Genomic DNA, 23,527 nt, shown 5'->3' with positions numbered 1-23,527 from the left:
TAGTAGACTTAAGACTATAGTCTCTGGCTTACGTAGTATCGGATCGAAAGTCGAAATTTAAAAAAATTAAATAAACTCTCACTATAAATAACCAATTCATATATAGACACTTATTCAAATCATTAATGATTGTTAAAAAATATACACTAAGTCATAAATTAAATTGTGATTTTAATGTAATTATACATACTATTATGAGGGAATGTTTTTGTATAGTCTGTAAAAAAAGACAGTGAATAACAATTTGTCAGTAGAAGTTAAAAAAGGTCTGTGGTTTCTGTATTGCTATGATTTATTATTTTGCCGACACATACGGAAAAACTCTCTAATCATTTACACGAAATGTTAACAATAGTAAAAAAAATCATGCTCACATGTTTTCAATTATCATAATAAGCAATTTATAAAAGCTTAAACACCCTATATCTTTCATTTATTTCAAGGCTACAGTTACGTTTGTCAAAAATTTCAATATAATAACACTGCATTTGCTCTCTAATAACACTGCATTTGCTCTCACGTTTTAAAAGTAAGATGTTAGTGTTTTGTTAATAAATAGTATCAGATGTTATGTATTGTAAATAGTTGTAAAGGCACGAAAAAGTAGGTATCTCATAATGTTAGACCTGGTAACATTGGGCTATTTTGTAGTCTATGGCTTATAACAAATGACTATTGTATTAAATTGTGTAAAAATTTTAATAAAAAGGTTTGGTACTTATCCTAAAAATTGTATTGAAATTACAGGCTTTAAATAGCATCAATTGATTTTATTTATTTTATTTAATATTCTGAACTTTTGATCCACGCCTCGATACTGGCAATAACGTAATTTAAAAATAAAAAGAACCAAAGACAAAGTTCGTGTGCTTTTGGTAAAGTCTGCCATGTTTTGTCCTACTTGTCGCGCTTGATCAACGCGTTCGCGATTTTGGTTCCAAAACCAATAATTTACTGAATGTAACACGGGCTGTGCTTTGTTTACAAATAGTGTAGTTGGTGACGGTATAATTGCTTTAGTGAATTTTAAATCTATCGATCAGTTTTGATACTTGTGTGTTTAATGGTGTAGTTCGTATTTCGTAAAATTTTGAAATCGTTCACTGGTTCGCTTTACTTGAAAGCCATGCAAGATTATTGTTAATCTGTACAGATAGTTGTTTTATTTAACGTGGTGGAATAAATGACTTCTCTGTGACGCAACCCACGTGCACAATACAGCAAGCATCTCTCATGCATATTTGTTATTATTTTGTTCGCGGCTAGAGAGTTCGATTCGAGTCCGTCTGATTCGGATCGAAGAAGGCATATCGCGTCGTCCGTCTTGCTCGCTCTCGTCGCATTCCGTAACATTGCGTTCAATTTATTTTCATAAATTGAAATAGAACGGTGGTATTTCCTCGCGTGTGCATTATTGTTTTGGTGCGCAAAGAATAGAGGATAGCTGTGGTGGTGTCGGTGCGGCCGGAGCGCACGTGACGACGAAGTGTTTGGGTGTCAGTCTGGTAGGGTTGGCGGGCGCCGGGCGCACGCTACATTCCGCCTGCACTCTGCAGTGCGGAGCGCTGTAGGCAACGGAGGTGAATCACCGCGTGTCGTGTTGATCGTGCTTATTTACGCGAGTGCATCGTTAAGTGCGTGAGCGGAAGTGCGAAGGCATGTGCGGCGCGAGTTGGCGCCGATGACACCGCCGTCAGAGGCGACGGGGTTTTTAAGCCAGTGAGCGAGTGTTAGCTATGTTTCTTGGGTTATGAGTGTGTGACAAAGTTTAGTGTACTGAGGACACTGGAGCCCCTAGACGGAGTTGGGCCCGCCGGGGCGGCCCTGGTGCTTCTCGGGGCTCCGCACGAAGGCAAAATGGCAGCGTGGAACCGCCACCACCATTTCAACATGCTGATGGACGAAAATGCCAAAAACAAATGTAAGTTTGTTTTCTTTTTTATAATTTATTTACATTACACTTCATTTACGCCCGCCACTTTTCACGCGTACTCAAAGAAAGAAATTTACGATTTTTTACACAGTTCAAACATGGTTCCCGTGGGATTTCTTGAATAAAAATTATCCTAAATCCTTTCCCTAGTAGTCAAAGAAAGAAATTTACGATTTTTTACACAGTTCACACATGGTTCCCGTGGGATTTCCTGAATAAAAATTATCCTAAATCCTTTCCCTAGTCCAAAACTATCACAGTACTAAATTTCACTCAAATCGGTTCAGTGATTTAGGTATGAAGAAGAGATAGACATAATTTTGTATTCATGATTATTAAGTAGGGATTGCATCACAATATTTATTTGTTAAGAAATTAATATAACAAGAATAATATCTGCATTATCACTGGAACACAACTGTGTTTTTTACAAAAAAAAAAATCTATTATATATATGTATTAATAGTAGAGTATTTAATATTTATATATTATTTTTGGCAATTCAAAATTAACCTTACAGTAATTTATTCGTTCAATAAAGTTTCATAGTCATTAATGAAATTCAAAGATTAAATTAAATTTAATACTTATGTTGATATAGACTTTTGTATTACAGATTATGTATATATATGGCAATTCCAGTTAACTTTTTTTATTCTATAATGATTCTTAATAAAACAATACTGTCATAATTATTAATTTTATTGAACATTTGACGAAACTCTAGAAAGTCAGCACAATAACATAGACATTGTTAAACATGTCATCCAGTAGTGATTTCCTTTGAATATGAAACAATTACAAAAGTTCTTGGTACATAATTAAATACTTTATGGTTTTAATTAATAAAATGTTATATTTATCTATATATCTTGATATGAAAAGTAGCCGAGCTGAAGCAGTAAATTTTATTTCTATAAATATTAATACAATGAATTTAAAAATTTATGTATGAGTCAACATACCACGTTCTATTTCTTAAATGTTTTGGATATTACCTGAACATTCTATTCATTTTATACTAATGTTGATCTAATTCTGAAGGTTTAATTCCTTTTCATACTACTTTCCAATATGGTATGTTTTCTTAGTTATATGAATTTACATTTTTTTGGCACTTTTATTGTCAATGCTAAAATTCAGATTAACAAATTTTAAAAATATCTCTTAATAATTTTTTAGTAATAAATTTTATCCTGGTTATGATGTATAAAATAAATGAATTAATAAAAAATCAAATAAAATCATGGAAGCGGTGTGTTGTCATCAAACATGACATTACTAATTTTTTTTAATTTATTATAAAACTGAACACAATTTTTTCATGATTAATATTCATTTCATATTTATATCTTAAATTTTTTTTACAATTATTCCTTTGAAATATCTTATGGTCTTTGATTATCATTATTTTGTAATAAAAAACAGGTAGTAGATATATTGTAGGATGTTGTGAATAATAAATAAATGTATATTTTATTTAATAACCTTTACAATTATTCTATTCCTGTAATCACATTTCTATTGTGACAAAATAAATTTGTACATTTTAATAAAATATTTAAAAATAATTATAAATGATGACAAGAAAAAATTATTCTCAATTATATGTGATTCCTTATGTTTTTACTTAATCTGTGCTGATTCACTTATTATTCTTAAAAATTACTGTAAATAACTAAATTAATTACTTACAATAATTTTTTAGATGATAATTAAAATAATAAATGAAACTAAAATATAAGAAATCTTTCTAGATATATGCAATATGTTAAATTAAAAAGGATAAAGTTGGATAATTTCAATAAATTATGTAAGATATTTAGTCTTGTCATATCATCATGTATATAATATTATTTCTTATGTCAGATGTAAGAAGGATATTATAGTTTTTTTATGAAGAAGTAATGTGTTGAAAGTTATCGTTAAATCACACAAGTAAATGTATAGGCTTCTATTACATAGAAATATTACAATTTTAGTTTAATTATTGATATAAAAACCGTCCATTTTGTTTTATTTTCTGAAAAAATAAAACAACACACAGACCAACAACCCACTATATATATATTGATATAAAAACCGTCCATTTTGTTTTATTTTCTGAAAAAATAAAACAACACACAGACCAACAACCCACTATATACTAAGGTCATAAAAGATTTATTTATTTTTAGTATCCCTTCATTCATTTCAATTGAGCATCAGTTATTAGCACCTGAAATATTTATCTGATGTATATGCCTTTGATGTTCTTTGTTAAGCCTGTAACAATCAAAGTTGTGCATCAAGTTTCATGGATTCTTGATTCAATGGACACAATACAATTTTCCATTCTATCACCTCCTTTAGTGAACACAAGTGCATGTGAATCTGTGTGTGTCTGCGGGTGTGTATGTGTACATTGTTGAATGCACACATCCCTCTTACCTGTGGATATCACTGCCCTACATCCCTTTGACCTGATTTTCCACTGGCATTTGAAGAGGGTTGAGTTGTAAACCATATTACATGGCGCTTTATGTGCCTCCGTATTTTATTTAAAAGTTACATTTACGGATTTGAGCGAGGTATACTTCCGTATTTAATTAATGGATCCGACACGTAATTTTCGTGAGTTATTTCTTCTTCATCATCTTAAATAATTCATCATGTCATACACGGGTATAACATGTCAGTAGTTTAATGAGGGTGTCTATAAACAGGCGATTTTGATTTTGTGGATATTATGACTTGCTGGAACTCCCGACTTTAGATGCGTGATAACCGCGTTTATAATTACTTACTAATCTCATATAAATTCGATTTGCTCATTTTAATCGGACAGAAAAGATTCTTCAATTTTCATTTTTGTATAATATTCGCGTTCATAATATTTTTAGGATATTAATATGTGAAGCCAAACCAAGTTTCTCTCTTAATACGCTAAACCATTCTACACTTTTTACGAAACTACGCGGATGTTGAAGTGTGAAGTATTTGGCATATTATATAAGGAGAATTGAATGCTAATGTTTTTCAAAATTTGATTATTTTGTTTAGTTATATTGTCGAATTTTGAACAATGGTCGACCACTTGCATGTATAATTTTCTTACTCGGTCACGTTCTCGCATTTGTGTAAAAGTATATGAACGTCCAATAAATTGCCTAACTTGTCCACCCTAAACTTTGATCCAATTCACTTGAACCCTGCATTGACGCTTTTATTAGATAACAAGATTTTTACGCCTCTATCGGTTGGGGTAGAATTTGACAGTATTCAATTGGTACACAATTATCCCTATCACCGTTACAATAGCAGTAAATTTGGATTATTGCTTCATTTTACTACATTTTTGATAATACGGGTTGTCGGGAGTTAAAGGAAATATTATTTCAATTCATCTTAGGTATTATTGTAATCATAACAACTGTTTTAGACTATTTCCTATTTTCGCATCAATTTTAAATCTAAAGTTAAATTCTTATATATTATCTTAATATTATTCGCGTACTCAAAAGAATTGCTCTTGAAAATGAAATTACAGTAAAAAGTAAAAAGTTGCATAATATGTCACTCTAGCCTCCTAACAATATCCGAACGTATAAATCATAATTTGAAATCGCTCCGTTGCCAGGTGAAAGAAAGAAAAACATATACATAAATAAAAACACTGTCGTATTCATAACATTAGTAAGGAAGTAATCGATCAAAGGAAGGGAATTCGTCCTCCGATCCCAAATTATCCCATCAGCATAATATATTCACATAGCTATTTTAGATAATGTAACTGCAGCAACAATTGGACTCAGTTACAACAAGAATTTAGCGTTTGCTCGAATTCCATTGAACAGAACGTTTGGGATTCTCTCTACACCCACGCGCTTGGCACTTCGTTGGAGATAGTCACGCCGGATCTACCTAAATAAAACAAAGATGCTGCTCCCGATACCCAGTTTCTGTGAAATAGGACAACTGGTGTTTGATTAGCTTATTGATTACTGTCATCAACGAGTCGACCTTTTATACTTTTAACGCTTTGGTCGCTTACAAATTCTTAATTAAGTAATTGCTTTGTTTAAAAATAGACCGCAAAACACTTGCAAATTATTTGTCGAAAATTAGATAAAACACTATAATGGGACAATTACCGTTGGAAATTTATATACCTCCGCCTAGACCCTTATACCGATTAGAAAGTTACTCGGTAAAATACTGGCTAAGAACTTTATCTATAGGCAATTAAAGGGATCGAGCTTTAGTCCTGTTGACTTATCTAGCTTCCGATTCAATCCATTTTGTGTATATATTCTGTGTGTAAAAGTTCTTAACCGTATTATCTTACTATATTATAAATGTTTTAATCAATTAAAAAATTTTGTTATATTTAAATTAGCTGTTGTAAATTTTAACTTAAAACCAACAATGTGTAGAAAATATAAACGTACTAAAATCGTAATGCGCGTCTTAGTAACACAAAGAAAAGCTCTTCGAAACCCGCATACGAGGTGGATCAGAGAGCCGAAATATTTACAGCTCTACCGAAACCATCAACAGACTCGAATTTTTGTCCGCAATCAACTTTCATTCACTGTCTGAATCTGAAAGCTGTTGCTATGCGGATGTTGGTCTCACTGCTGCTATTAAATCCAAACGCTCGTGCACCGAGCGTCATGTAGATGATATCGTGTTTCGAAAGTAACTTGCTATAGTTTACCTGTGTTTAGTGTTTTCTCATTTCCATTGGTCCGTTTGTTTTGCTCGTTAAGATTTATTTTATCGAAATTGCACTAATCGCTTTCATTGATACCAATGTGGTTTAATGTGTTACTTTCGAAATAAAGAGTATAAATACTAAAAATTATGATTGTAAACTATATCGTTTTGAGAAGAATGCATCAAACTCGCACACAGCCGTTAGGTTTTTAACGGTAACCGTTTAAGTGGTCATATCTTAGAAGCGGTGAAGTCGGGCTGCCTCACCGGTGAATGGTCACCTTTCTCCGACACACAGTCTAGACGATCCGTCTTCGACCTGTGAATGAATTCTACATTGGAATGCGGAACAAATTCAATCGAGCCCTACCTTGCGTCGTCGACAGCGCCGCTACAAGTGAAACTGTTTCCGATAAGTAATTAAGAGATTTTTAAACTTCCCATGTGGGGAATGTAGGCTAAGTACGTTTTAAATGAGTTTGTGATAGTGTGTTGCATTTTTACATGTATGTTTTTAAATGGCAAGCAAATGAGCATGCGGGTCACACTATGTAAAATGATCACCACTTCCCATGAACACCCGCAATACAAAACCAGGATGTGCTTTGTCGAATTTATGGAAATGATGTCTTTGGATTTTTATCCCATTATATATATACTCAATTGAAATATAAATTGGAAAATATGTGCGAATTAACTTGTACACTATAGAGAGTATAGAGTTTCGTTCGTTTATAGTCATAAATTTTTGACTGATAAATGGATTTCATGATAGTCATCAATCATCGGTGAGATTTGAGGATTTGCAACAACAGATTGTTAGAGATGTAAGCGACGGGAGGATATCGCGTGGACCTCAGTCCACGGCTACTATATAGTTGTTGATATACAATTTAAATAGCCAAGATTTCTCCGCCGGTCTGTTGACGTTCTACTTGCATTCGACCCATTATATTCGCGGCAACGATTCCATTGCGCACCGGCGACCATTTGCATTTTAATTGGATTAAGTCTCGCTTACGTATCATATTATTCCCTGCTTTGGTGGAACCAATGAGTTCTTATCATTCTTTTGCTTTTAAATATTCAGTTTAACCGTAAACGTCATCTGATACTAGTTAAAACTAGTAAGTTTCGTTTAGTTTATTACTCCTAGTTTTTTTTTTCTGTAATCTATCTCATATGTTTCGATTAAAAACATAAATACAGCAAAACACTGCCCATAAAGTATTGTAATATTTTAGAAACATTAGATTTTGTAGGAAGTTGCTTCTGGTCAGTTAATGAGTTGCGTGCTAAAAACCGTCGTGATTTTAATTTGCTGTACGTGTGTACATATTTTGAATTTTCCACCTGTCACGTAGACGTAGTATAAATACTTAGTTAAGTGTTATTATAAGGTGCGTTGTTGCCGGAGTGTGACGACTCAGCCCTAAAGTGCCCCTCGGTGTCAACGACCGGCCGCGAAGGTTTTTGCGCGGGCAACGGTGGTTTATTTTAATAATTGAATGAGTATGGAAAGTAACAGCTCACAACTAAATAAATATGGTTGTGCCAATATATGTTTTGAATGCTAAATCGTGTACCTACGCCATGGGGATGACGCGTCTCGATGTTAACCTTTAGCACGCGTGGGTAAAAAATCCAGCAATTTGTTAAATGTTTCGCTCTTGATTCTATACTGAGCGTGTGAATTCGTCATTATATTCCCAGAAACATTACAGAAAACATGTCATGTAAGTTTGCGCCTATGTATAAAAATTGGCATTATTTTTATGAAAAATACTCAAACAAGTAATCATATATTTTATTTGTGTTTATTGTATAACTTCGTTGTATTTTCGAATTGAACTGATCGATTCTGTTTTTCCTTTAAACAGTACCTACGTGGTTATTTTGTGACCTTCACTGTGTGTTCATTGCCCTATTGATATGAACGGGTACTTTCAACGGTAGAAGAAACAAGATATATACTTATGTACTGTGTACTGTTGTTAATTAATGGATATGCTCACTTGTCTTATATGGTTACTTCCTGTAAAGCATATTGTAATTGTTGTGTGCTGGTCGTTAAGTTTTATGAAAAAATACGACGAAATTAATTGGCAACCATTAAACGACGACAGTCGCATCATTTATATGTTAATGATTCATAAGTATTTAAGGCCTTTATGAATGCATCTTGTATATCCTAATAAAACAACACTGTTTGATGTGAGTTTTATCTCGATCTGTTCAATTTTTAAGAATTCCTAATTGATTGATGAAAAACTTCATGCAAGTTTATCGAAACTTGTGTATATATGTGGAAATATAGAATTCGCCAGCATCCCAACTGGCCCCAACGTCGTTGACCGCTGGTTTTTGCAGGCAATCGCCGCCTCACTTATCTAGAGCGAAACACCTACATACTTTGAATTGGTTTTTAGATACTGTGATATTGTTTTATAGCCTTTATTTAATGTGTTGGAAATGATTGTACAAGTATTTTGATATCGTGGACTGCAAAGGACATGATTTTTTCTTCCTGCTCTAGATCATTCTCCTTTTAATGTTGTGGCCTCTTGGTCAATAGATTGTTATGATAGAGTTGTGACATTTTGAGAGTGTTTAGGATTGGATGTAATAATTCACATTTTCATTAAAGTTATTTACTTGAATTATCTGGGAGCACGGTAGTTGCCTCCACCAAGTCGACCAACGAAGGTATGGCCACATCCTTTTCTCAAAGCTATATTTATACTTTATTTCATAACACAAAACATTAATGGCGATATGTTAGCATTGTTTTCTTAATAATATGTACTCGATGGGTTAATTCAATGCCAATAAGTGTAGACTCCTTTGGTGATAGTGCATTATATTATAGACGCAAAATATTATTCGTCGTTGGTTACTTTCTAAAGAAATAAACATTAATGTTATACAAGAACACGAATTAACTAACAACAAAACATCGCAAAATAACTAAACACTTGAAGCGTGCCGCAACGAATCACGCGCGCCGTCTCATTCACATTTCTCCGAAATACTTTTTCCTCGTCTTAACGGTCAACGAAAGTCTCTTAGAGCACAGTGACCGAATTTATTAGCTATCTCCTAAGCTACAATTGCGAAGTCATCAATGATCTATTTGGTTTACGATAACGGCGCGGGCGCGGTGTTTTCGCGCGAATACCCGTCGGGCCTCGGGTTAACGGCCAGACGCGCGAACCGGCCGTTAAACCTGAGCCCCGCGATCTGCAGTTACATGGTCTCATCTATAATAACATTTAAGATTTGTGCATTTACCAAACTCGACGAATTGCCCATTTTTCCTCAATTCGCATTAACATGGAGTTAAAAGGACAGAGGTCACGGTCATGACACACGTGCCACACGCGCTCTGCGTAACCACCCTGGACTAAGCTTTGGCGTACCTATGTATATATGTCGTATGTATCATATGTACCTGCAATATTTGTCTTATCTCCTATACTTCCTTTTTATACGTAATAAATGTTTTTCTTTTGTGTACTTGGCCAAGCTATATAGTTTTATGTATTTCATATTTATTAATATATATATATAATATATGTGTCTTTATATCTATGCTTCTATATTTTTAGAATAGAAAATTGACCCAACCAAAATTGCAGATTAATCAATGACTCAATTTCGGCGACTCTTTGAAATGAAGACATATTTTTCTATCTTTATTTTTGTCCTGTATGATTAATTGTTTATTCTACTTCCTTGTTCGCAATTTCAATAGTCTATACCTTATGGACAATAGTCTTTGATAACCGAATTTTCCTTGTTGAGCTTTACCTACAGGTTAAAATGTATTCCATAAACGAACAAAGTCGTAAAAAGGATAATAACTGACTGAAAAAATTCTTATATTTTCTTGTCGTTTCGTTTTAAAGTAAACATCGGCACTCCATTTATTTATTAGTCACTAGTAAAGTTTTTAAATTATAATATTGGCGAATTAACTGCTAAATAATTAGATTGTAAATTGATATTTGTGTATGTAATTTTTAAAGATTACTACAAAGTCCAAAGCACAACTGGCACATCTTAACAATCCAATTAAATTTATTTTGGTTCTAAGGGTCATATTTATGCGACAGTGCTGCCACTTTGAAAATCTACTAGATGCATTATTCTTCTGCCTAAGTACTTAATAGAAAACCTGCTGAATTATTCACCACTCCAAGACAGCTAATAAAATCGTGCTCGACAAGACGTTGGCGGTCGATATGTAAAGAGATGAGATCTATTCCGAATAATGTGTTGGTGGGATTGTTTACGCTACGGCTCCGTTCTAGGAAGGATTTTGTCGTAGTTTGCTACCCGTTTGTCTCTAGTTTGTTCGCTAGCTCAGGCGGGACGGGTACACAGGTGGGACGGAGCTTCCAACGAACGTCTGCAGTGATGCTTTTTCATTCTTTGTTTGCGTCGAGGATTTGCATACAATCGAAGAAATTGCGTGGCTACTAGCCGGGATAAAAGGAATTTGGCTTGCGTTATGCATGACTGTTTGCAGCGCTTTTTTATCGAGTACATTCAACATGCTGGAATTTGTAATGTTCGCTGTATTTTTTTTTTTTTCGAAATATTTTAAAGTATAACACTTTTTATGGCAAGTCAAACTCAAAAGTGAAACTTGACGTGTAAATCATAATTTACCAGCACATATACAATACCGAAACTAAAGATAAATCTCAGCGATTTCGAGCCAGCACGTCAGTCAATTTTTAATCTATTATCGATAAAATCGTGTTCGGCCAGCGTAGACTGGCGACATGTTTGTCATCTGAATCACGTGGCCTTCCGCTCGTTTATTACTTACTAGCGTCGAGTTCACGCGTTAGTTGCGATGGACGGTTTGCGCCGCGCGCCAGCATACCTTTCTTATCGATGATATTGACGTATTACGCGTTAACAACAACGCCACGTGTATATAGTTGCACAACAATAACACGCGGGACGCGAGCGACGCGCAAGGACGCGGCCGAGAACCGTCTCGCACCTCAACACTCAATATTTAACAATAAAAAAGCAAACACGAAAGATGCCGCAGCGCCGAACCATGATCTCAGATAGCAGCGAGCTGATTGAAGTGCTTCTTTGTTTTAATAATACAGTGTGGCCCACGGTCTTTGTTCCCGAACCAATTGATTGTGTTTAGTGATAAGTCCTTTGTTCTGTGTTTATATCGGAGTAAGTGTATAACAATTGGGCGGCAAGGGATGTCTAATAAATCGGAGGAAAGCAACCATCAAAGTAAGTTCAAATTACCCGAAAAGTTTTTAGTGGTAAATATATGAAGGATGATATAAGCGATTTATAAAATGACATAGGACGTTGTTTGAACGGAATCTTCGTAGATGAGAAAATTGCGCAGTTGCCTCACATGGCTACTCATTCGTCTTATTTGAACTTTGTCTTGCTGAACTTCTACCTTTGAAAGTTTATTAGAGGATCGGAACACTTATAATTCTGCGAAATGATTACCGAAAATAAACAGTCATTTGTGAACGCGTTAAAGTCAATGTTTGTCACGAATATTTCACGCGATTTCGTCCTAATAGTCAGAAAGGCAACCGGAACTAAGATACAAAGAACTATATTTTCGCAGCCGAGATAAACGTGTATTGCGTCATGGATGTCTTTTACACTGGTTTGATTATTGCAAACAATAATGCCAAGAGCAGTATCTTGATAATGCTTATGAGGGGGTTTCTAAACACCAAACAGTTATATATTTATGCTCAATTAAGAACGTTAGGTGTTAAATTAATCTACAGAAAACTGCATTTGCGGTACGTAAATAGCGAAACGGGCTATCTTGAACCTCCCACGCCACCGAGTAGTCACATTCCGCGCATAACTACCACAGGTTGTCGGCCGGCACCGCGGCCGGTTTCAAACGGCCTGCACTAGTGACGTAGCAGCTTACCTCGTTCGTCGGCCCGCATACACCAGCTTCACGTGATCCATTGAACCTCTCGCCGTGGAAGCCTTTTAGCTCCGGTCGGGGAAACCCACTAGTAACCCACAGCTCTCGTGAGACTGGTCGTTAAACTGCGCAGTTAAAAGCAAGCTTGCTATAATATAGTTTGATACAAAGATCGTTTGCGCTTTCGCGGCCTGTTACCTTTCTACGTTGAATATTTAATATTCATTATAATAATTTCCAATTCCTAGCGATTGTCTTGAATATTTTTATACTAAGATGGAAGATAGATACTGTGATGATTGAGATAGATTAATATTATATCGATTTCGTGAAATGTTCAATTCAATTTTGGATTATATTTTAAGTATGTAAAAGCCAGTGTTTGTTTATTGTTAAGCAGCCAAATAGGAACTTTTTGCTTGATACGTGTTGAAAATGAAGAGAATCTCTTGAAATTGCGTGAGATTTTTCTTTACACGTGTCTATGTTATTATTACTACTTATGAAGCGTTACAAAGAGCTGGCCCTACGCTGCTATTAGAAAACATGTTGTGTATTGTGAAAAATCCTTATTCTATTTGCTGTAAATTTGTGCCATTGTAGTAAAAATAAAGGCTATTGTGGTATCTAATACACCAGTAAAATTTTATGACGTCAAAGTCGACATCTTTTTTATGAGTTTTAAATTTTGCCTCACCCTACTTTATGCATGAGTAGGTCTTGCGTTTTATAAGAAAATCCCCTTTATCCATACGCCCACACAAGTAAGGGTGAATATTATATTCTTAAGCTTATTACGTACACTGCAATAATTTGTGTTAACCTGTAAGCACTTTGTAAGTTATTAATTATGACATATTATAAATTTGCATATTCATCAAATTACACAATCCTGTACTACTAAACGCTTTCCACGAGTATCGGTGAAGAAAAAAAAACAATCACTTATTGTTTACATTCCAAACTAATTATAGCTATAAATGTCTAAATTACATGCATCCGGATTCTTAGACTCGATCAATGGCACGTCCATTGATCGAGTCGAACTTAGTACGAACGGAGAACTACATTGACATTATTTTGATAAAACTTAATATTCGTGTTTCCATGAACATGATAGTAAAGATGTTATTACACGGTTCACATTTCTTCTAGAAGTAACGGTCCAACTTTAATTGGCTACAATGACGAGCAACACTTTTGAAGTTGTAACAACTTTGTAAAGTATTAAAACAAATCGGGAAATTTTCAGACTGATCTTGTACCTAAGCGCTTGTTATGTCACCCAACAGAAGGAACTTGAGAGTCATCTTCGTACAGCTAAGCTGTGAACACACTCTTCGTTTGAAAAACAAGCATTTTTAACACTTGTGTTTACCATAATGCTAGTTGTCAGGGCTTATGGGTGTAAACAAGGCGTTAAGTGTATTAACCAATTGCATACTCATAATATCTGCAGTTGTTCTATATTATCGCATCATAACTGATCATATCCAGTTTTTAAACGTGCTTACGTGACTGTGACTATGGGTAGGTGCTATCAGAGTTCAGGCAGTTGTATCACCGAATGAGATTCGAGTCGTATGTTTCGGCCTTAGTTAACGTAACCGCGTTTCACAACAAACTACGCAGTACCGATCACATGTTGGGTAGCATGCGCTCCGTTGCACATGTGACGCGTGATCGCGATAGAAAGGCTCGATCTTGAAGGCTAATTGTTTTTATTTTGTATTTATTATTTGATATACCTTCTACCGTGCTAATGCTAGTGATCACCCTTATTATGTCGATGGATGGGATAATACTTATGTACATGCATTTTTCTCTTCTTTAATTGAACACATATTCGTGCGTCTACATGAAGTGATTATACAAAATTGGTAAGAATTGTGTGTTAAAAGGTTACTACGTCAATTATTATTTTTGAAACACCTCTCATCTCTTGTAATATTATAAAATTGTAGCGAGAAATAGTGATTTAAAATCCAGGGATTAATTTAAAATTTTAATATTCACTTGTAAAACACGAACTCTTAAGACGTTGAACGAACTTTTCCTCCCAATCACCGCTCGCCAGGCAACGGCAGTCGCGACGCGGCGTGGACGGTGGTATTATATGAAATGTCACTTTGTCAGACTGTAAATAAATAATGTAGAATTGTTACCTTGTTTGTGACTTCTGTTTGAATACTGTTTATGTCATTATCATTGCGAATTCTTAATTCACTACCTGAGAAGCTGTTAAGTTTTTTGAAAAATCCATGGTAAAAATACCACAGATTTTTGTTTACTTGCTGCTTCTATACTTATATGCTGAATGTTTTGTTATAATGAACTTCTTGTTTAAAACAGTGCTCGAGCGGAATATTCATTGGTAATGTCCAATTTTATTACAATGTTCATTCTTGGAAAATACAGGCAAGATAAAATGTCAAAATATTAAAACTTCAAACTTGTCAAAACAAATACGAGGGAAGCTTAGTGAGTTTCTACTTAGGTGCGTTCAAGTTCGCCAGAGATTGATATTTACAGTTACACATTCTGTCACATTTACTATACTGTTACAAGAGTAATGTATGCATGAGTTTAAGAGTTAATGTAGCTCACATGAGCTTAGAAACTTTTATAATATGACTTGTAATAAACAAAATAACGCTATCATCATGAATAGGTATAATTCTCTTGTACGACGTCCCGATTGGCGCTGTAATTAGGGAATATGGCTACTGAAAGTTATTATTACCCAAAGGGATTCGCGTTCTCTCGGTTTAGTTTGTAATTACAAAGATTTTGTTAACTCAAACTCAAAATCAAACTGAAGTGACTTAATATATGACATGAATACCCAGCAAGAGTCTGTAAAGTACGTAAACAACGATAGTATTAGTTTGGTTAGATATACCTTTTTCTTCACATACAGAAATATACTATGACGAAAGCGGGATCATCGAAATAAATTTTCTCGGAAAGTAAACGTTTGCATATCATACGTGATTCATAAGAAAAATGTTGAGGTGCGCGCGTGGGCGGGCAAGGTGAATGCGACTCACTTATGGAAATTTGTACTATGGCACCCGCGTGATTGACGGACGCCAGTGGGAAGTAATATATTGTATATTATATAATATTGTATATTTCAAACTGCTGAACTCATTCCGTTTATAATTATTTAGATCATGACCGATAACCATAATTTAACTGATGTGAGCTATTAATAATACTCGTCTAATAACCTATACAGTCGTTTAACGTACACGGAGAAGAGCGAGCCCGATTACCCTTAGTAGTTAGCAGTTCGGGACGCTATTTAGGGGCTGCTGCGCACATGATATTATTTTCTAGGGATCTTACATTCACTATACACACTACCGCCACACATATCACTTATATGTGATACGTAATTATGTTTTAAAACGGTTCATTCTATTTGTGCTGTGAGGGATTGCTTGCTCTCGTCTCGATTGTAAAAAAAAAATAAATATTTATAATTATTAATAATTATAAATACTTACATCATTATTATATAATTGACTATTATTGAGTTGTGGCAACCGCGACATTGTCTAGACGTTTTCGGCTTTACTACAAGATCAAAGACGTTGAACTACTGTATATATCTTCATACCGTTATAGCTGTGCCTTGTAACTATAAGTTTTATTATGTTCCAAAAGTTTCTTGCAAATAGTTCCCTACTCGGTGAATGCTAAAAATATTAATTTTGTTATGATTGAGCAAACTAGTTTACGCTTATGGACGCCTACAAGACAGTTTATGCCTCACCTTATTACCTATACAATATCAATTTTATTAGGACATAAAATTTATAAAGGTATCTAGCGCTTATCTAAGACAATGTCGTTAAACATAGTACCGATTAGTATCTTTGTTAACATATTAATCCTTTATATAAGTATATTTATGTTTATATTTATAATATTACATTTAGACATAAATTAAGGATGATGTAAAAATTAAAACGGTTTAAAGATTTATGTACACATTTCATTAATTGTATCTATGCGTCATGTATACTTCATTTATGACATCAAATAATGAATAATAATGTTAAGCATATTCAGGTAAAAATAATCACAAATTATTGTACTAAAAGTTGCGTTATAATATAATAACTCGGAAAAGTGTTTTGTTTGAAGTAATTTTGATTAATCAATTGGCAATAAAACCTTTGTTACTATTGTTTCACACGCAACTATTATATATTATTTTTAATCTAGTTAGGTATTAAGTGAAATATAGCGTTATTATAGTGTAATTTGTAACACAATTTCAATTTATAGATAATTGAATAACACTTTGCTCTATGTTTACAATTTAACATTAGGAATTGAGAACCGTGTTCCAATTATTAATGATGTATGTAATAACAAATGATTGGTTTTCATAAAATTTTTGTGGGTTGTATTGCATCAAGTTAAATTCATAGTATATATACTTATAAGTATAGGTATTCATTAATTCGATTGCGGAGTTGAGTAAACGACGACCGTTTTGTGAAATGGATTTCAAAACGAACCGAGCTTGCAATGCAAGAAGTATGAATCACATCCAAGCCCATAGTAATGCATTCTTATCGCTCCGACTCTAGAAAGTGGATTGAATATTTTTAACTGACCCGATTGGTCAAGAAACCTTTTACGAGTATTCGGGTAGTGATGTAAGCCATATTTTGGACCACCATTTAAGATAACCCATAAAACTGCATTTTCTGCCAATATTGGTAGACTTATTGCATGCAATATCCTCGTGGCTTATAAGAGAAGTAGAGAAACGGTTGTTCTCCTGATTATTTAATGCATTTAATTTATACGATAAACCATATGTACATACATAATATTTGTGCGTTTGTAAAGTTATGATCTACGGCGGACACAACGTACCTTTATCAGTCTGTCAAATAAGATACATGTAATGTTTTTGTTTTGTTGCAGTGGGCGTTGTCGGCGGCGGCATGCCGGAGGCCGCCGGCGGCGAGCGGCGACACGTGCCCCTATACGGGCGGCTGGTTGCCGAGGACCAACTCGCCTCGATGAGCGCACCGTCGGACATTCAGGTGAGCGCCCCCGTGCGCAACCCAAGAGCTTTCCTGCGCTACCGTATCCCCGCCCAGGTAAATGATGCACGAGGCAGTTCGGGCCACAAATCCTAAACGTATTACGAGCAACACTAGCTAGGGTTGTTGTTGAGGATAACGCGGTTAAGGTGGCCGTTGTAGCCGTATAGTGTACAACTAACAATTTGTAGCTTGAAACTTGGATAGTAGAAGTTCAAACAAGTATTCTTGTTTCAATGTTTACTAACTAGAAAGACGGTTCTTTGCTGATTTGCCTTCTTGGATAAGAAAGGATTTGTTAAAATCATTTAACTTTATGTTGAAACAAACTTAAACACCAACGTGAAAGGTATAGTATCAAAATGGATATGACGTATTTTCTAAAATAGATAATTTTTGAATAACTTTAGTGATTGTATGTATTTCCAAACTCTCGTCTTTTGCCTCTAATAGTCTACGATTCTTTAACACGCGTACGTCTGATTGTTTTATTAAGGGAGGATCATTACGGCGCGTCGGGCTACACATTATGCACGGCTAAATAAATTATCCTCCTTAAGTGCCACTAATTGCGTACAACTTAGTTCTCTTTCACTGAAGGGTTGATGTGCTCACGGGAGCGCTTAGACATATTGCCACTCGTTTCTTTTTTTGCCCTTCTATATGGCATTCACACGATGTAGGTACGTATACATAATACGAGTGAATTTTGTTGGACTTTTATATGCTTCATTCTAATAGGAAATACGGTTAGTAATACAAATTAAGGTTCTTTGAAAACGATACACTTTCAAGTCTCTCATATATGAGACGCCGCATAAACGAGTTAAATGCTATTCCTCACCTTTTAACGCCATTAATTCAAAGCATTGATACGAACGAACTGTCTCGTGTTTATTCACCATTCATTACCTTATCCTCTAATAAGAATGCGAAATTCTTATTTAGACGACGGAAATTTTCCGCAATATATTTTATTTAAGTAGTACTTTACATATTTTGTTCTATAATGCTTTTCGTTACTGCGTCCATCTTGCACGTTTCATTTATTATTCACCCTTAGTGTTCTTAGTCAAAATATAAGTACGTTATTTATACTATCATTCATTACAACTCCTATTTATCTTGAGCTTTTATTTGTGCCTGTACTTCTTTGTGTTGCAATTATGTATTATTACTTTTTTATTTATTGCTTATTGTGGCTCGACACCGGCGAACTAATCAGCATGTTTTCGTGTCATCAGGCTATGCAAGCACGGATACCACATCATTTTCGGGACCCTTCAACAGCGCCGCTAAGGAAACTTAGTGTGGACCTTATCAAGACATACAAACACATTAATGAGGTGAGTGTTTCGAATAAGACCGCGTTAGTCATTAAGAAATATGTAAAATGATGTAATTCCTACGTAGGTACGCTATAGGCTGTATACTTGGCACCTCGTCCTTTCAAGCTATTTCTTTACATTAAAATCATTTTTTTGTATCATATTTTCGGAAACATCAAAAAAATACTATTTCTATTTAAGATGAAATTATTCGCCGTTCAGCTTAATAAAAATCGTGTGGAAAATGCTATTTTACTACGTACGTGTTGACTACGACAATCATATTACGATATATGAGAGAGATTTTATTATAATATATCTAAAACTGAAAACAAAGCATGTGAAATTATATTATGCTTTAATAAAATATTCGCAAAACGAAGGCGCAAAGTACCAATCAAACCATTACCGTTTTAATTTATTTCCATTGAAGATATTGTGGTCATTTACCTACATTCAATTGGCACGGGTTTCAATAAACGTTTCCAGTAATTATTTATTGTTTACATTGTCATACACGGAAATCGTTCGTCGCCCTTTTCGGTATTCACACCTTGTTTTTATACGTTATTTACTTTTGGGGTCCCTTCGTTTCCGCCGATTGTGTCAAAAACTGTGACCTCTCGTGGTGTTATTTTATTGCCTGGTGTTGTCTGATAAACCTATTGTGTTTTGTACGAATCGTAATAGTGAGTTCAATCCTAATTTGTAAAATTACTCGTGTAAATATCGTAAGATCCTTCATTTATTTCACTAATACATATTCTGTCTTAAACATTTGAGAAAAAAGAAAACGCAAGTAATAATAAAAAAGTATCGTGAACGAAATCTCGTACCATAAATATCTCTATGATTACCTAATTCAATTCACACGGTCTACAAATAAACATATAGATATAAAGCAAACAAACAGCGCGAGTATATTGGGTTGGTACCTACGCGTGCCTGTGACCTTTATACACGTGGGAGTGAATTTGCGGCGTAGGACGATGCTCGCTGCGTCATACTCTCGCCAAGTAAAGTGCCGTGTTTGTTCCCGGGAATTGCACATAAAGCTCTTGAGTACACTTAATTGCTTGGTTTTGTACTTGATGATATGTAAATAGTTGTTGTTTATAATTTTTGGTTGAGAGCGCCGCGATCGGACCGTGCAGCGCTGAGATGTTGTTCATCGGGGTTTGTGTCCTGTAACTGGAGAAATTTAGTGTGATCACGATCAATGAAAAGTTTCGAACAAAGTAGTGATATTTCAAATATTTTTTTGTTATTAAACTAAATCTGAAATTGCGTTAATGTATTCGTTGAAATAACCAGTAATTAACTGTCTTCAGCTACCTTCACCTATGTAAATAATAGACTTAACACCTATTTATGATAAACATCGGTTCACGGACGGCAGTGTTTATATTTTATTGGTATAGGTTTTAAAATAGTTACCTTGTATACTCGATTAATATTTAAATATGTATTTATGTCGTAACGTAACGGGAGCACGGGCTCATTTTTATTTGATGTAGTAATAACATTAGGTATCTATATTTCAGGAACAAAGGCATCTCGTTATTAGAAATTATTTATAGACTCTTTTCAACCAACCCAAAAAACGAGCAGGTTACTAATCCTGCTATATTTTTTGTATTTGTCACCTCATAACTTTTTCTGGGTAAACCGATTATTATTATTCTTCTTTTATTTGAAAGCTGGTGCCTCCCATGTGGTTCCATTTACGTTTGGTCTAGTTCGGAGTATTAGAAGGCTTTTTGTCAAAAAAAAGTATTCATTTTTATCAGTTAATTATAATGAAATGAAATATAATTCATTGTGTTTTCTAAATTTAAAATTTAAACGATTAATCCGTGTATCTTGAATATCAGTTGGATAGCAGGCGCGCTTACTAAGGTTCAATTTTTTAAGTGTTTACTTATGTTCAATATATCATATCAAACGGAAGCCATGAATATCTCCCGATGCATTGTCTCGAGTCACCAAATGTTTTGAGAGCGAGTGCGTCACATGCGCGGCCATAAATATTATCGTTCCGAAGACACGTGGAGCGTTCCCCTCCGAAAACCGTTTATTTTTAAATTGTTATATTTAGACAATATCCTATTTGTGTTTCGATATGGTCGTTACCCTACTAGGCGTTGTGTTTACATGCCTTCCCGCCAGTTTTGCATTGGGAAATAGCATATTCATTTTTAAATGGTTATTCATTTTAATATTCAAGCTATCTTAATGAAATGTGTGTGTGTGTGTGTGATTATACTATGAGCTATATTTGTAGGTCATCGTATAAGAAAAAAGATTGTGCAGTTAGATTAACCGTGCTGATAACATTTTCTTTGTTTTTACATATTACCGATAAACTAACAGTAAACTTCTTATATTCATGTCCTTTGTTTCCGTTAGCACTTAGTGCAACGTAAAGTTTTCATTCTTTTAAATTCGCCAGTCGTATTTGTTTTCCTCGATGTTTACAACACATTTATATTTGGTCGTGCACATGCACAATTGAATAAGAAACATTGATTATCTATTGAAGAAACTCACAATTATCTAATCCATACAAGGTCCTATTTACTTGAACTGTATTTTGAAAATAATATAAATCAGACTGTTAAAATTTTATCCTCTAATTTTTTTTACGTGTTTGTAATGAGGAACGTTCGTTTATCTTTTAAATTCAATTTTAAATTAATTAAGATTCTGGAAGACACTGGATCGTACGTACTATAAAGACACAATATTTGAAAATATTGAACAACAGATGATAATCGATTTTCTTCCATTTTCAATTTTCCAAGAAAACTTTTCACATGTGTAATTACGAAAGACGATAGGAAAATAATTGTACGTACATTTTCCAGTTGCCCTACAAGTATCGATGAGTGTGTGTGGGTGGATGTTATTATCTCAACGTGTGTACGTAGGTGTAAACAATTCGTTTTCGTTTCGTTTTACTTTCCATAAATAAATTGAGTAAAGGTTTTTTTTTATCACTCGTTTACTATTACGCACGTTTTCGGCAATAGTGTGAAGGTTTTAACTATACTTCCTTTATTTGCATATTTATTATTGTTTTATTGGTGCATTATATTTTAAAGGATTGCAATATTTTATGTTTATTACTTGCTATTTTATTATTAGAATAGAATAGAAAAACATTTTTTTCCAAAACATGATATGAGATGATGCGGACATATGAATAAATTGAGTTTTGATATTATTATATAATTTATTTATAACTAAAAAAGTAAATGAAAGGGTACATACTAAATAATATAACATAAAAAGTCTATTCATATTTCTGTCTCAGGAAAAAGGATTACTGACTCACCATAAATGTTGCAGCAGAGGCTGAAACGCTGTTATACTGTCAGCACCATATTGAAACTGAGGAGAGGAGGAGAGGATATATATGCCTATAAATTTTTGTATTTATAAATCACTTCAAGCCTATATAATATTTACTAAAACATTTCTATGTTGTTAGTTATGATCATATTACCATATGATATTTATAGTAATTAGTATATATTTTACCGCTATGAGCTAGTTATTCTTCAAAAACTTAAATAAACAATCTTATTAGCTCTATAACTTTAATCTTTTTTAATAAAATTTGATATTGTATTTTTCGATTGCGTTACTATAACTTGGCACTTTTTCTAGCCAGTTATTAATACCAGATTGCGGTTTATCGGCCGGCTGATTGGTTTCAAATAACTTGGTTGCATCATGTAGGGCATTTCGGTGACGAACAATAGATCATGATGAAACTATTTGACGATTTCATAAACAAAATAATGTGATGCAATTCGCAGTTTACACTAGACATTATAAAATCATAATGTAGATTATAACAGGCATGTTATGAGAAATGATCTGATTTAAATGATGTAATTTGAATCGTAAGCAAAAATTGTACAAATTATTATTGACGTCATGACATCATTTTGCCATTATTAATTATGATTGTTTCGATTCGTTGCTAATATCAAAGCTCGTTCAGGAGCCGGTGAAAGCTGGCATCGAGATTATGAATGTTTTGAAACGTCGCCACTGAAGCAACTCGTTTGCACCATATGCAATAGACGACAATGAGTAACGTTAGTGGGCGAATTTCGCAAGTAACCGTTGCGATTCGAGTCAAGGAGAGCTCGGATCAATATTTATAGTTCGGTTACTGACTCGAAATTGACTGACCCCGTTCTGCGGCCGGGAAGATTTATCTGTGCGTTTTATTAACAATCATTAATAAACAACGGGTTTTGTGAGATTTATGGGCGGATTTTATCATTGTTGATCCGGCGTGATACGCTTTAAAAAAATTAATGCCCTTTAACGTGTTTTATCGTTCTTGTTTTGAGAAAATTTGCACAAATTATGTAATGTTTTCCCCTTATCGTCCCGGACCAGGAGCGGTTTTGGTGATAAGAAGAAATTAAAAAAACAGAATCAGAGCCGCCAAATTACTAATCATGAGATTCTCATTGATTGTGTGTATTTTGCATTACAATTAGGAATGATTAGAATTCAGTAGCAAGTA

The 23,527-nt window shown here is 34.2% G+C and overlaps 1 protein-coding gene across 5 annotated transcripts in view; it reads left to right on the top strand.

The window, feature by feature from the left end:
• Positions 1 to 875: 875 nt before the first annotated feature.
• The window catches only part of LOC119833142 (serine/threonine-protein kinase minibrain), a 114,234-nt gene continuing 91,582 nt past the window's right edge, over positions 876 to 23,527 (top strand). The window contains exons 1-3 of one of the 5 annotated variants that reach the window (XR_005287936.1): positions 876 to 1,921; positions 17,529 to 17,707; positions 18,895 to 18,996. Coding sequence is in view for 4 of the 5 variants with exons in the window: in XM_038357064.1 (XP_038212992.1) it covers positions 1,858 to 1,921; positions 17,529 to 17,707; positions 18,895 to 18,996 (345 nt within the window). In the remaining variant the exon portion in view is untranslated. Of the gene's footprint in view, positions 1,922 to 11,482; positions 11,903 to 17,528; positions 17,708 to 18,894; positions 18,997 to 23,527 lie in introns of those variants that run through there. The other 4 variants (XM_038357064.1, XM_038357066.1, XM_038357065.1 and 1 more) reach the window with 4 other exon arrangements.

The sequence above is a fragment of the Zerene cesonia genome, chromosome 16 (genome assembly GCF_012273895.1).
Source record: "Zerene cesonia ecotype Mississippi chromosome 16, Zerene_cesonia_1.1, whole genome shotgun sequence".
NCBI classification, from domain to species: Eukaryota; Metazoa; Arthropoda; class Insecta; order Lepidoptera; family Pieridae; genus Zerene; species Zerene cesonia.
The sequence above is the reverse complement of the archived record's forward strand: the minus strand, read 5'-3'. Positions and strand labels throughout refer to the sequence as shown.